The following is a 15,223-nucleotide window of genomic DNA, read 5'->3' as shown; positions in this document are numbered from 1 at the left end:
TGTGGCAACTTCAGAGGAATGGCCACACAGCAAGGCCTGTGGAGCCAATTCGGAGCTACCAAGACTACAAGACCCCTGTGCACTTCGATTCTCTCAATGAGTCGCCCTAGAAGGGGCCACAGAGGAAAAACAAAAAAGCTCTGACAGCCAAGGCTGAAGAAGACCATCTATGCCTCCGCCCTGTGATCCGTTCTTTGACTGAAGAACCGCAGCACTTTGGCATCGAGATTTGTTGCTGTAAGATCTATGACTGGAAGTCTCCAGCAATTGCGAACGGCTTGAAACGCTGACACACTGAGCACACATTCACCCAGGTCTAGAGTGTGGTGACTGAAAAAGTCCACCTGAACATTTGTCATTCCCGCCACATGAGATGCCGACAGCCCCGAGAGATGAAGCTCTGCCCAGACCATAAGAAGAGCTGATTCCTGTTCCAACTGACAACTCCGCTTCCCTCTTTATCAATTGACATAAGCTACCACCATTGCATTGTTAGAAAGGACACGCACTGGTTTGCTTTCAAGTAGATGAGGAAACACTTCCAAGAACAACTGAATTGCTCTGGATTCCACTAGATTGATTGAAGATCGTGGTTCCTCCCGGGACCAAAGGCCTTGAGCAAAGCACCCCTGACAGTGAGCTCCCCAGACCCGAGACTGGCATCAGTTGTCACTATTATCCACTGAGGTGAATCCAAAGAAATTCCCTTGGTCAGATTAGCTGTCTGGAGCCACCAACGTTCCGGAGCTCTGAGTGGCAATTTGATTTTCAGAGAATCCGCCTGCGGAGACCAACGGGACAAGAGGTACTTCTGCAGAGATCTCATGTGAACTCTGGCCCAAGGAACTACCTCTATTGTCGCACACGGCACCACTTTCAGCAGGAGAGCACATATCTACAACTACATTACCCATCTTGCAGGGGTGTAAAATATAAGCTTCTTTTTGCCTCTACTTTCCACTACTCCAGCCCGAAGACTTGGAATGCTCTTCCCCTGTACCTAAAATTGCACGCTGACCACCATCTTTTCAAGAAGCTGCTGAAAACATACCTTTTTTAAAAAGTGTATTCCATCAGTAACTCTGCTGTTTAGCCACCCTAATTGCTGCTAGTGTTTTATCCTTATTCTACTGTTAACATGCTTGTGTTGTATCTCTTGACTTTTGTAATTCATGGACGACACACTGTGCCTGCATATGTGGGAAAATGTGGGGTACAAATGAACCATAAATAAATAAATAAATATCTGATCTTGAAGTTTCACAATCCTGCTCTGTGGAAGAAATACTCATCCTTAAAGAGTATCGGAGACTCTGTGATAGGTGAGAGTCTGAGACGGTACCAAGCGACTCTTGAGAGGGTTCACCACCCAACCAAGGGACTGAAGAAACTGGACCACCGGAGCTGTGACTTCCAAACTTTCTTGATATGACTTTGCCCTGATCAACCAACCATCTAGGTAAGGCTAGACTAGGATGCCCTCCTTTCTGAGAGCTGCTGCCACCACGACCATGACCTTCGTAAAAGTATAAGGAGCTGTACGCAAGGCCAAAAAGCAGAGTTTGAAACTGATAATACTTGCCCAAAATCACAAAGTGAAGAAAACACTGGTGGAGCGGACGAATGGGAATGTGGAAATGCATCGGCACTTAGAAGTGGGCTGGTGTTGGCCTCAGAAGAGGCAGTACTCCAGCCCATCAGGGGAGGAAGCTCCCTCAATGTCCAGGACCTGCCCCTCAGTGCTCATGCCCTGAGTCTAGATATCAGTATAGTCACCCAAGGCAGACACTAGGTTCTCGCAGGCCTCTGTTACGTCTAGCATGGTCAAAAACTCCCCTGACCAAGAAAAGAGTTTCCATATGAAAACTGGAGACTTTGAGCACCCAATTGATCTCTTTGAGATCTAAAATTAGACAGAAGGACCCTTCTTTCTTCAGGATGAGAAAATAAATGGAACAGCAACCTGTTCTGATCTCTGAGGTTGGAACTGGACAGCCGGCCTGTAATGCGAAGAGCCTCTCTAGGGTATCCCTGACTGCCTCTGCTTTGAAACGAGACCGACAAGGAGACTCCCGAAAGGCATCCAGCAGATGCTGCGCAAACTCTAAGACGTACCTGTCATGAATAACTTCTAGCACCCACTGATTAGAGGTAATCTGGACCCACCTCCAATAGAACTGAGCTAAGCGAGCTCCTACAGGAATTAGAAGCTAGGCCTGGAGACTTTGATTGGGAAGGAAGGGCAGGGGATTGAAAAGAAGATCTTGCATCCATGAAAGGACTGGGACCTCTGAAAGAACCGAGACTTCTGAACGGGGAGCTACTCTGCCAGCTCTGAACTGAAGAAAATCCCAGCCACAGCTGGACAGAAGACTGCGTCCTGTCAACCGAGGACAAGCCTCGGGAAGTCGAGGAACTTTAGTATCTCCCAGACTCTTAACCAACTTGTCCAACTCCTCACCAAACAAAAAGGAGCCTCAAAAGGGAAACTTACTAAGCTTAGACTTAGAAGCAGCATCTGCAGAACAACCTCAAAGCCAAAGAGAATGATATGCGGCCACACCTAAGGCCACAGATTTAGAAGAAGCTCTCAGCAAATCATAAGGTATCCACTAGGAAAGCAGAACCCATCTCATTCTTCGCAACCTCTGTGTCTATTAAGGAAAAATCATCCGACGTCCAATCTAATACCCTTACGGACCAGCGAAAATGAGCCCTGGCCACCAAGGAACCACATTTTTTTTTGTTACATTTGTACCCCGCGCTTTCCCACTCATGGCAGGCTCAATGCAGCTTACAGGGGGCAATGGAGGGTTAAGTGACTTGCCCAGGCTGTCTGTACTGACAGAGCAGAGACATCAAAACTATTCTTTAAAAGAGACCACCATATGCTAATCTTGCACATCTTTCAGAGCCATGCCTCCATCCACGGGTGCTGTATTTCTTTTGGTCACCGCAGAGACCACTGCATCAACCACTGGAGGTTTAAGGAGAGATTTGTCCTGATCCGGAACTGGATAGAGACAAATCATGGATCTTGAAAGGCGAAAGGGAGCATCTGGCATGTCCCACTGTGCCTGAATGATATCTCGGATGTCAAGATGCATAGGAAAGGTTTTGCCAGCCTTTCTAATGCCCTTGTCCGGAAACTCAACCTTATGCTTCTGCATGGCTGCAGACTCAGCCTCAAAATTTAAAGTAGAAGAAACCAAAGATATGAGGTCCTGTTATCTTCTTTATGAAAAATCCTCACCACTTAGGGATCCTCTCTAGGGAGGAGCACATCTGCAACTGGATCTGCAGGACAGGTGTCCTCAGAGAATTCAGTATCTTCCATGACAACATCTTCCTCAAGGAAGGGTATCTCAGGATCTGTGTCCGAAGCATTGCCTTACTCCAGATCCCAGGAGAACCCCAGGTCATTTGACTGATGACCGAAGCTTCCCTGATACATCAGAAGGAACTGAAGGAGGAGCCGATTTGTGTGAAAGAAAGGCCTGGTACATCTGTAACACAAATTCAAGAGGGAATTCCCCTCAGGAACTCCCCCCTGCTCAGCCACGGCCAGCTAAGAAGCCTCTGACAACTGCAGCGGAACAGAAGCAGGTCGCTCCGAGATAGGCTGCTGCTCTAACACGGCGGTGTTTCCTGCCAAAACTAGCTTTCAACTTAAGAGCACCCGCTATATTGACCCAGATGCTGACTCTGAAGAAACTGGCTGAAATTCCTTGGTGGTACAGAACTTACACACTCCGGTTGCTACGAGACCTGCTCTCTGACACACTGTACAGCGCCAGAGCTTTTTTTTTTTAACACCCAACTACTACTATTTAACATTTCTAAAGCACTACCAGGGTTACGCAGCGCTGTACAATCTAACAAAGAAGGACAGTCCCTGCTCAAAGGAGCTTACAATCTAAAGGACAAAAAAGTGCAATCAACCCCCCCCCCCCCCTTGAAAGGAAGGAAAGACAGACGCTAATCACCCAATCCTACAGAAGGAAGGGCTATACCCAAGAATAGCTTAGTCCCAAAGCAGAGCTGCTTTGCTAGTTCGCACCTTTTTTTTTTTTTTTTGTAAGAAGAAAGCAACATGGCTGTCTCTCCCAGTCCTCTGAGCACTCTTCCAACGACAGGGCTGAGGACAGTGCAATGCTGCTCTAGCAAGGAGGCTGCTGTCTGCACTAATAACCAAACAGTAGGAGGTCATGAGGGGAGGGACCCAGCCACCCGAGTGTGACACCCCCAAGGTTTTTCAAGCCCCCCCGTGAGCCTTTGCTGCTAACAGTAACACTGGAGCACAGAAGAAAGGATAAAACACTACAGAGATAAAAATCCAATTGTTTTCTCTCTTTTTTTTTTTTTAATTCAGGAAAGAGAGATTAGACAGAAAGAGAAAAGAAAAAGGTAAGAGACTAAAGGGCTCACTACAGGCCAGTAAGCCTCACTTCGGTTATTGGAAAAGTAATGGAAGCGATGTTGAAGGACAGGATAGTGAATTTCCTGGTAGCCAATAACTTGCAAGATCCGAAACAACATGGTTTTACCAAAGGGAAATCGTGTCAAACGAATCTCATTGAATTCTCTGACTGGGTGACTGGAGAACTGAATCAAGGACGTGCTATGGACGTAATCTACTTAGATTTCAGCAAAGATTTTAACACGGTTCCCCACAGGAGGTTCTTGAATAAACTGGACAGGCTGAAGACAGGACCTGAAGTGGTGAACTGGATTAGGAACTGGTTGACGGACAGAAACCAGAGGGTGGTGGTAAATGGAATTCGCTCGGAGGAGGGGAAGGTGACTAGTGGAGTGCCTCAGAGATCGGTGCTGGGGCCAATTCTGTTCAATATATTTGTGAGTGACATTGCCAAAGGGTTAGAAGGTAAAGTTTGCCTTTTTGCAGACGATACTAAGATTTGCAACAGAGTGGACACCCGGGAGGGAGTGGAAAGCATGAAAAGGGATCTGCGGAAGCTAGAAGAATTGTCTAAGGTTTGGCAATTAAAATTCAATGCGAAGAAATGCAAAATGATGCACTTAGGGAGTAGAAATCCACGGGAGACGTATGTGTTAGGCGGCGAGAGTCTGATAGGTACAGACGGAGAGAGGGATCTTGGGGTGATAGTATCTGAGGATCTGAAGGCGACGAAACAGTGTGACAAGGCGGTGGCTGTAGCGAGAAGGTTGCTAGGCTGTATAGAGAGAGGTGTGACCAGCAGAAGAAAGGAGGTGTTGATGCCCCTGTATAAATCGTTGGTGAGGCCCCACCTAGAGTATTGTGTTCAGTTTTGGAGGCCATACCTTGCTAAGGATGTAAAAAGAATTGAAGCGGTGCAAAAAAAAGCTACGAGAATGGTATGGGATTTGCGTTACAAGACGTATGAGGAGAGACTTGCTGACCTGAGCATGTATACCCTGGAGGAAAAGAGAAACAGTGGTGATATGATACAGACGTTCAAATATTTGAAAGGTATTAATCCGCAAACGAACCTTTTCCGTAGATGGGAAGGCGGTAGAACTAGAGGACATGATATGAGATTGAAGGGGGGCAGACTCAAGAAAAATGTCAGGAAGTATTTTTTCACGGAGAGAGTGGTAGATCCTTGGAATGCCCTCCCGCGGGAGATAGTGGAGATGAAAATGGTAAAGGAATTCAAGCATGCGTGGGATAAACATAAAGGAATCCTGTTCAGAAGGAATGGATCCTCAGAAGCTTAGCCGAGATTGGGAGGCGGGGCTAGTGCTGGGCAAGACCTCTACGGTCTGTGCCCTGAAAATGGCAGATACAAATCAAGGTAAGGAATACACAAGAAGTAGCACATATGAGTTTATCTTGTTGGGCAGGCTGGATGGACCGTGCAGGTCTTTTTCTGCCGTCATCTACTATGTTACCACCATTCACCTGCTGGAGACTGAGAATACTAAATCTATCACTAGCTAGCCAGGGCTTTTATTGGTTCTCACAAGAGTCAGTTTCCACCTGTGGAAGGCACGCACAACCCATCAGTCATTTTCTGGACCAGTCCGGAGTGACGCTAAAGAAGTGTCGTTACAATCATCTCAGTACAGCAGTTCAACTTAATATAAGACATTTCACTGTTCAACATAATCAGAATGATGCTGAAAAACTACTCTAGTATTTTGTAGAGATCAGGGAGATTACATATTGGCAGTAATTAGTTGTAACTGAAGGATCAGGAGAAAATTTCTTCAAAAATGGCTGAACTACATACAGGGAGAGCAGGTTATCTTTCCAATTTACTAATACCCCTTATTTTCTCCTACATCAGTGGTTCCTAAATCTGGTCCTGGAGGCACCCCAGCCAGTCAGGGTTTCAGGATATCTACAATAATACAACCTGACTAGCTGGGGTGCCTCCAGGACCAGGTTTGGGAACCATTGTCCGCCACAGTTCATTCTCAACATATAATCAACTGGCACACCCACCCCTTCCATAAAAATGAAGCAACTTCTCTCTCAAATGGTACTGGCTGCCAGATTCAAGACTCATCTTAGGCTGAATGGCATGCTCAACTTTTTTAAACAGACAACTATAAGAAGCTGACACTTTCGTAAAGAAACCAGTAGATTGTATAATTTTATTTAGAGTAAATTTTGGACCTTTTATTCTGTAATTCTATTAACTGGCATATGTGTGCGCCTTAATTGTTGAAAAAGATTTATTCCTATAATGACTACTGCTTAATTGCGTTTTGTTCTACTCGGAAATAAAAAGTTTTAGAAAATGAGCAAGACCATCTTCAGACAATGGCACTGAACAAAAGCAAAGCTTCAACAACCTTCATCACAATGCCCAAAAAACAGAACTGGGTAGATTATAGTTACTGATACATCCCATCAGGTTAATGCTAGACAAAGCCAATAATTACACAAGTGCAGAGGGAACCAGACATTTTGCTTCTCATTCACCCATCTGCAGCTGACAACCACCGAGTTTAAGAAAATCAAATTCAGAATACTGGCTTGAAATATACAGTGACCACCACCTGGAACCAACTTCCAGAGTGAGATCAATTGCATAAACTTGTAATGAATACTGTCCCAGAGCTTAAAATCAGAACCTGAGAAAGCTTTTCTGGAAGAAAAGGTAAAGCTAAGACATAAGACGATTCACTCACTCTTGAGCTGCACTAAATTCCATGCACCCATGAGGAACTTGCTGCATCCCCCCTGTTTTAGGAATTCTCCCCAGCATTGGTCACTCACATGGTTACACTCCTCAATTCGATAGAGCTGCTCAGGGGTACATTTTTCCAGGACTGGCTCCAGCACAGAAAATGGAACACCGCCCACTTCATAGATTGCTGTAAAGGACCACACAGGAAACATGTTAGCAGCATGTTGTTAATAATGAGCAGAGTTTAAATCCCAGGCCATACAAGACTGTGGCTATAGTGTTCCCCTTTCAATAATCAAAAGAACACAGGTACAGACGGAAAGCCAAAACGTTGTAGCTCTAGATGAACAGTAGCCCTGCACTAAGAAGCTAGTGTGATTTTTACCCCCATATCAGCTACATAATGTAGTCTAGAAATACAAAGAACCCATGAATTCTTAACAGCTTCAAAAGGCAGTGCATGTGTCACCAAATATCCAGAGCAAAAAAAGAGCTTTTTAGAAGGTGAAGAGAGAGGCAGGCACACATTTAGAAAAGGAAGATTTTCACAATCAAATCTGAAGCTTTAAAAAACCTGCGGTCCCAACAGCCGAGATAATTATTCTGATACCCTGGAATTTTCCCTCATTTAAAACCCAGCAGCATACTCACAATCTATGTTGTTGGCCAGAACACGGATACATTGTTCATACAGAGACATCATCTTTGGAAGGCAAGCAGTTTTAGAACCAGAATAAACCTGCATCTTGGAATTTAATCTGCGCCCAGTAAAGCCAGCCGAATCCTCATGTTCAGCTGTTGAGGAGAGCACTGTGAAAGCAAAAAAAAAAAAGAGCTAAAACCCACACTGGACCAATCATTCAGCTGAAAAAGTCACAAACAGGTCCTGTCATCCCATATGGCTGGAAAGAGAGAAACATGAAAAGACAGCAGATGAGAACTGTAGGGTCCCATCTAGTTGGCCCAGTTTCTATTCTTCATACGTGGAACATCTCATTAGAAAGTCTCAGTCAAAGCTTCAGGTGGCAAGGAGTCAATTCATTTCCACATCATTCACATATTTCAAATCAAAAATATACATCAGATAAAATACAGCACAATAAAAGAACAAACAAAACAGGGAAGCCCGTTTAAATCCAAATTTCCAAGTTAATTATAGGCTTGCTATATGGCTCATTTACAAATATTTCAAAGAAAAGGGAAGTAGAGAAAGGAATTATATTGGTAGATAGGACAGGACAGAAGTTGAAGAATTTGTAAGGCAGATCCAGACATTGCATCCCTCGATACCTCCTCCTGGCAAGACAGTGGAGGCAGAGGGAGAACTTGAAAAGAATGCTTTTAATCCAACTTTAAACTTCTGAAAGGAATGCTCCAGACAGATATTAGGGGAGGGAAGGACATACACTGAAAATTTGTGTCCTGATGAAGTCATAGCAGACATGAGAGAAGGAACTATGAGGGAACTGGACTGCCAGAATCTAAGTGCAAATTGTGATCTTGGGTAAGTCGCTTAACCTTCCACTGCCTCAGGTACAAACAGAATGTGAGCACTTTGGAGATGGAAAAATACCTAGCGCACCTGAATGTAACTCTGAAAAAAAGACATGAACTAAATCCAAAATCTGTCCCCCTTCCCTTTTTAAGTATAATTATCAACACACAGAAAGGGTAAATCTAGAACTAGCACCTAGGCATAGGTGGAGATTACAAGAGCCAGAACAGTGACAGAATCCAAGCACATATACAGAGAAAAGTCACAGAGAGGTAATTCTATAACTAGGACCTGAGTTTAGGAGCCCTTTTGCACACATATATGCACAAAAGTAGTACTTTTCTGTAAGGATGCATGTAAGTGCTATAGTGTGCAAATGAAAGGGGGGCACATACACATGGGACAGAGCATGGGCATGTCGCCCAGTGATGCACGCAACTTCTAGAACACTAACATGCGCCCTTGCTGTACCTAAGCACACTCAGTTACACCTGCTCTAAAAGTGGTGTAACTGCAGTTTCCTAAACACAAGGCTAGACTAGTATTCTGAGATGCAATCTGAATTCCAGACGCCACTGTAGAATAGGTGCTCACAGTGCAGCATTGGGGTATTTACAAGGAGGTGCCCTACAACTGCCACCATGGGGAGAACGTGGTAAGGGGTGGGGGGGGAAAGAACAGCACAGATCAAATTAGACCCGTGGCAGCACAGAAGGTGGGCACAAACTGTCCGTGTTCTTATTTTCTATTTGCATCTTTTAAGTTTCTCTGTTTCTTCCTTCCAGCTCCTACCTTTCTTCTTCTGGGGACAGAAAGGAACAGCTTCAATAGAGGGAAGAGGTCGATAATTGGGATGAATCGGAGGCAAAGGAATATCTGGCAATGCTGGTACCACATCTATTTTCATCTGCAAGTAATTAAAAGGGAAAATTAGGTTCTTACCTTGGTAATTTTCTTTCCTTTAGTCACAGCAGATGAATCCATTAACTGATGGGTTATGTCCGCCTACCAGCAGGTGGAGATAGAGAACACTGAAAAACCATAGTGCTCTATGGACGGCTAGCTCCATCTGCCTTCAGTATTTGAAACTTCCAAAGCAGAGTGTATCCTCAAAGTAGAACAACATGAACTTTTCTCACAGCGAACGAATGCCCCAGAACAGGAGCAATAACCACACAAAGGAGGGACGATCTCAACCTCCTGTAACAGAACAGAAATCCTGAAGACTGTTTTCCAACTTCTCCCAATGAGGGAACATATCTGCAGGAAACAAGTGAACAAATAAACAGACAGGGAGGGATCATGGATTCATCTGCTGTGACTAAAGGAAAGAAAATTACCAAGGTAAGAACTTAATTTTCCCTTCCTTGTCATCAGCAGCAGATGAATCTATTAACTGATGGGATGTAAAAAAGCACTCCCTAGTTAGGGCGGGAATATGTCACTCCCTGAGCAAGCACTTGCACTCCAAACTGCGCGTCCCGCTTCGCTGCAACATCCAGCCTGTAATGCCGGACAAAGGAGAGCATAGAAGCCAAAGTAGCCGCACTACAGATCTCCTGAAGAGAGAGAGTGCTCCTGTTTCAGCCCACGAAGAGGAAATCGCTCTCATGGAATGCGCTTTAAATGCTTCAGGCAGAGACCGCCCTGACAGCAGATACGCAGAAAAAATTACTTCCTTGAGCCAACGGGCTATAGTGGCCTTAGACGCTGGAGACCCTCTTCGAGAACCTGATAAGACAAAAAGGTGATCAGAGGTCCTGAAGTCATTTGACATTTGCAGATACTGCAAGAGAGCCCTGCGAACATCCAGAAGATGTAACTGCCCAAAAGATTCCGGAAACTCCTCCCTAGTAAAGGAGGGCAGATAAATAGGCTGGTTTAGGTGAAACACTGAAACCATCTTAGGCAGGAAGGAAGGCACAGTACGTATCGTAACTCCAGACTCTGAGAATTGCAGAAAGGGGTCTTGACAGGACAGAGCCTGGAGCTCAGACACATGTCTCGCCGAGGTTATGGCCACCAAAAAGACTGTTTGTAGAGTCACGTCCTTCTCTGAAGCTCGCCTCAGCGGCTCGAAGGGCAAACACTGGAGAGCCTTCAACACCAGCCCCAGGTTCCAAGCCAGACATGGCAGCTGCACTGGCAGGCGGAGCCAGAGTGCCCCTCTTAGAAATCGAGCAACGTCCGGATGAGCGGCCAGAGACCTTCCCTCGAAAGCAAGCCAATGCTGCCACTTGCACTCGCAGGGAATTGTAGGCCAAGCCTTTTTGTAAACCATCCTGCAAAAACTCCAGTATCAGCGAGACTGTAGCCCTCGTGGGTGTGATCGCCTTTGAAATACACCACACCTCAAACTGGCACCAGATCCGAGCATAAGCAACGGAAGTGGACTGCTTGCAGGCCTGCAAGAGAGTGGAGATGACTTTGTTAGAATAGCCTTTGTCTCTCAATTGCGCCCTCTCAAGAGCCATGCCGTAAGACCAAAGCAGCAGGGATCCTCCATGGTCACCGGACCCTGCATCAACAGGTTCAGTACCCGAGGCAAAGGAAGCGGGGCCTCCACCAGCATCCGCCGGATGTCCGCGTACCACGGCCGCCTGGGCCAATCCGGGGCAATGAGAATCACCACTCCTTGATGTAGCTGAATTTGCAGGAGGACTCACCCTATCAAGGGCCAAGGAGGGAACACATACAGGAGGCCCGGAGGCCTGGGTTGAGCCAAGGCATCCAACCCCGCCGAGCGAGGATCTCTCCGTCTGCTGAAAAAGCACGGGACTTTGGCATTTGCGCTTGACGCCATTAGATCCACTACGGGCGTTCCCCATTTGGCACAGATCTGAAGAAACACTTCGTCTGCCAGTTCCCACTCCGCTGGGTAGATTTGATGCCTGCTTAGAAAATCAGCTTGCACGTTGCTCTGACCTGCTATGCGAGCTGCTGACAGAAGCTGCAGGTGTAGCTCGGCCCAGTGGCAAATCTGAGCGGCCTCCGCGGCCAATACTCTGCACTGAGTGCCGCCCTGTCAATTTATGTAGGCCACAGCTGTCGTATTGTCCGACAGAACTCTGACAGCCAGCCCCTCCAGAGACTTGTGAAAGGCCAGAAGAGCCTGGAATATCGCTCTCAGTTCCAAGCGATTGATGGACCACCCCGATTCCGTGGGTGTCCACAGACCCTAGGCATAGCTTCCCTTGCAATGTGCTCCCCAGCCGACCAGGCTGGCATCGGTTATCACCAGGCACCAAGAGGGAAGCGCCAGTGGCATTCCTCGCCGCAGCATGCTGTCGGAGAGCTACCACTCCATACTGAGCCAGGCCGCAGGGAGCCACGTGAGTCTGCGTTGATAATCCTGGGGCATTGGAGACCATTGTTGAAGCAGGGCAATCTGCAGAGGTCTCAAGTGCGCTCTCGCCCATGGCACTACCTCGAAAGTGGCCGTCATCGACCCCAGCAGCTGGACAAAGTCCCAAGCTCACGGGCGAGGCAGGAGCAGACGGACCTGATTCTGAAGCTTGCACCACCTTTGGTCGGGTAGAAAGACAAACCCCGAGGCCATGTCGAACCGGACCCCCAAATATTCGAGAGACTGAGAGGGGGTCAGGTGACTTTTTGGGCATATTGACGACCCAGCCCAGAGATTGCAGTACTGAGACCACTCTGGCTGTGGCCAGACGACTTTCGTCTGCCGAATCCGCTCTGATGAGCCAGTCGTCGAGGTACGGGTGAACCCGGATACCCTCTCGCCTGAGAAAGGCAGCTACTACCACCATAACCTTGGAAAAGGTGCGGGAAGCTGTGGCGAGGTCAAAAGGCAAGGCCCGAAACTGGAAATGTTTTCCCAACACCGCAAACCGGAGAAACCGTTGATGCAGGGGCCAAATAGGAACGTGCAAGTAAGTTTCTTTTAGGTCCAGAGACGTGAGATATTCTCCTGGCTGTACCGCCGCAATGACGGAGCGCAGGGTTTCCATGCAAAAATGTCACACTCTTAGTGCCTCGTTGACTGACCTTAAGTCGAGGATCGGTCGGAAAGACCCACCTTTCCGAGGCACCACAAAGTAAATGGAGTAGCGACCACATCCGCGTTCGGCGGGAGGCACAGGGATCACCGCTTGAAGGTGCAACAAGACTTGTATGGTCTCCTCTACCGCCGCCCGTTTGACGGCAGTACCGCATCGGGACTCCACAAACACGTCTCTCACCGGGCGCTGAATTCCAATCGGTAACCTTCTCTGATCAGGTCCAAGACCCACTGATCGGAGATAATCTTGGCCCATTCCTCGAGAAAGAGGGAAAGACGTCCTCCTACTGCAGGAATCGAGGAATGGACCGGCGCCCCGTTATTGAGGGGGCCGCCCCTGAACTCCAGGCCTTGAACCGGCCGCTGCGGAACGCTTGTTCAAGCGAAAGGAGTTCCTCTGCTGAAAACGGGCACTTTGAGAAACCCCAGCAGAGCGCCCCGGCCGATACTTGCGAGCTTCACGGAAGCAAGGTCTGGAAGAGGAGGGCCACACAGAACCCTTGGAAGAAGGTCTCGGCCTATCCTCGGGTAAGCACTGGGGCTTAGGGCCCCCCCAGGTCTTTCACAATCTTCTCCAGCAACTCTCCAAATAACAGGTGGCCCCGAAAGGGAAGCTTCACCAGCCTGTGCTTAGAGGCCATGTCAGCCGCCAATGCCATAGCCATAGAAGGCGGCAGGCCGCAACCGCCACAGACATCTGTTTAGCCGAAGCTCTGACCAGATCATAGAGGGCATCAGCCAAAAATGACAGGGCTGACTCCATCCGCGGAGCAACCTCAGCAAGGGACTCCGCACCATCCGTGGGCTGCTCCGCTGCCTGTTGTAACCAAGAAAGGCAGGCCCGGGCAGCATAGGAACTGCAAATAGACGCCCTTAAGGCGAGGCCCGAGATTTCAAAAGACCGTTTCAACGCAGATTCAAGCTGCCAATCCTGCCTTTCTTTCAGGGCAACCCCTCCCTCTACAGGGAGGGTGGTCCTCTTAGGCACCGCCGTGACCAAGGCGTCCACTTTAGGCATCCCCAAAGGGGCCAAGTGCTCCTCACTCAGACAGTAAAGCTGACCCATAGCCCTGGCCACTTTCAAAGGCCCTTCAGGTTCAGACCATTGAGCTGAAATAAGTCATGCACAGGAAAGGCTCGAGCAGGCTTCTTAGTACTCACCATCCTCGGATTACCAGAGGAGGCCTCGCCCTTGACAGGATCATCAATCGAGAGGTCCTGCAAGGCGTCAGAAATGAGTGCTGGCAGCTCACTGCGGTGGAAAATCCTCACCGCATTGAGATCATCCAGATTCAGTGGCAAACCGGCACTTTCCTCTGGCTCTTCAGACCATGAGGCCCTGCCAGAACCCTCAGAATCTATACCGCCCGACCACAGGGGGGGGGGGGGGAAGTGCGCCACTCTCCAATGGGGAATTTACCCATCTATGTTTTGCGTCCTTCCAACGCTTGGGGGAATCAGCCAGCCCCGGGCCATCAACTCCCGGGGGGAAACCAGGTAGCAGCGCAGTGTCAGACACGTGCGGCAGAGCTCTTTTCAGCAAGAAAGCTTTATGCATTAAAAGCACAAACTCCGGGGAGAAAAACTCACCCTGACCCTCCATCTCCGAATCTCTAACCGAGGCGTCCCCCTGCACTCAGACTCCTCTGCAACAGTGAGGGTTGAGGGTGCGGTGCTTCCAAAATGGCACCCGCTGCCAGCTCCATTGAGCGGGAAGAATCATTGCTCGCCATGCTCATACCAGCTCTAGCATCTAAACAGCACGTCTTACAGAGCCCCGCTGCTGATCTACGTTTACCACAACGGGAGCAGCGTTTAACTGCTTCAGCAGCCATCATCCGACCGGATGGAATTATATAAGTAAAATGGCGGCTTCGCACCAAACTTACCCCGATCGGAACAGCGTCCGCGGGACCTCCCCCACCTCAAAAGACCGAGTCAAACGAGCTCCGGTCAAGCTGCACGTGGAAAATAGCCTCAGAATAGCTACGCAGAACCAATGCGTCCTTTTTATTTTTTTTTAACACTGTGAGGAAAATTGGAGGCAGGCAGCAACAGAGGTACTCCGGTAGGCAGGGGGACGGGTAAGGCAGGGACAGGGCGAACCTATATGACTTCAAAGTGGGCACCACCAGCCACAACACCCCAGCTTCAACTGGCAAAAGCACAGGAGCCACCCCAGGCAGAATGTTTCCAGGAGCTGATCAAGCTACGTCCACACCTGCTGAGAGATAGAGAAATACTGAAGGCAGATGGAGCTAGCTGTCCATAGAGCACTATGGTTTTTCAGTGTTCTCTATCTCCACCTGCTGGTAGGCGGACATAACCCATCAGTTAATGGATTCATCTGCTGCTGATGACAAGGAAGATAACATTGACCATAGCTGTGCATATGGTAGAAGTACCAGCCCTGTAGATATGTTTATTAACTGCTTTTATGAACAGATTCACTCAAGAGGGTGTACAACAGGTATAGGTTAACAAACTTCCATTGTGTTAAGAGTATATCAGTAAAATGACCAAATTTAAGTATAAAATACAATCAAACTTGGAGATTAGCAA

The 15,223-nt window shown here is 47.9% G+C and overlaps 1 protein-coding gene across 1 annotated transcript in view; it reads right to left on the bottom strand.

The window, feature by feature from the left end:
* The window catches only part of ELOA (elongin A), a gene marked incomplete at its 5' end in the record, with an annotated part of 55,410 nt that overhangs the window by 21,970 nt on the left and 18,217 nt on the right, over positions 1 to 15,223 (bottom strand). Inside the window, 3 exons of the mRNA XM_030217939.1 lie at positions 7,232 to 7,329; positions 7,794 to 7,952; positions 9,430 to 9,544. Coding sequence (XP_030073799.1) covers positions 7,232 to 7,329; positions 7,794 to 7,952; positions 9,430 to 9,544 — 372 coding nt within the window. The remainder of the gene's footprint in view (positions 1 to 7,231; positions 7,330 to 7,793; positions 7,953 to 9,429; positions 9,545 to 15,223) is intronic.

The sequence above is a fragment of the Microcaecilia unicolor genome, chromosome 11 (genome assembly GCF_901765095.1).
Source record: "Microcaecilia unicolor chromosome 11, aMicUni1.1, whole genome shotgun sequence".
NCBI lineage: Eukaryota > Metazoa > Chordata > Amphibia > Gymnophiona > Siphonopidae > Microcaecilia > Microcaecilia unicolor.
Note: the sequence above shows the minus strand (reverse complement) of the source record. Positions and strands in the feature narration are given on the sequence as shown.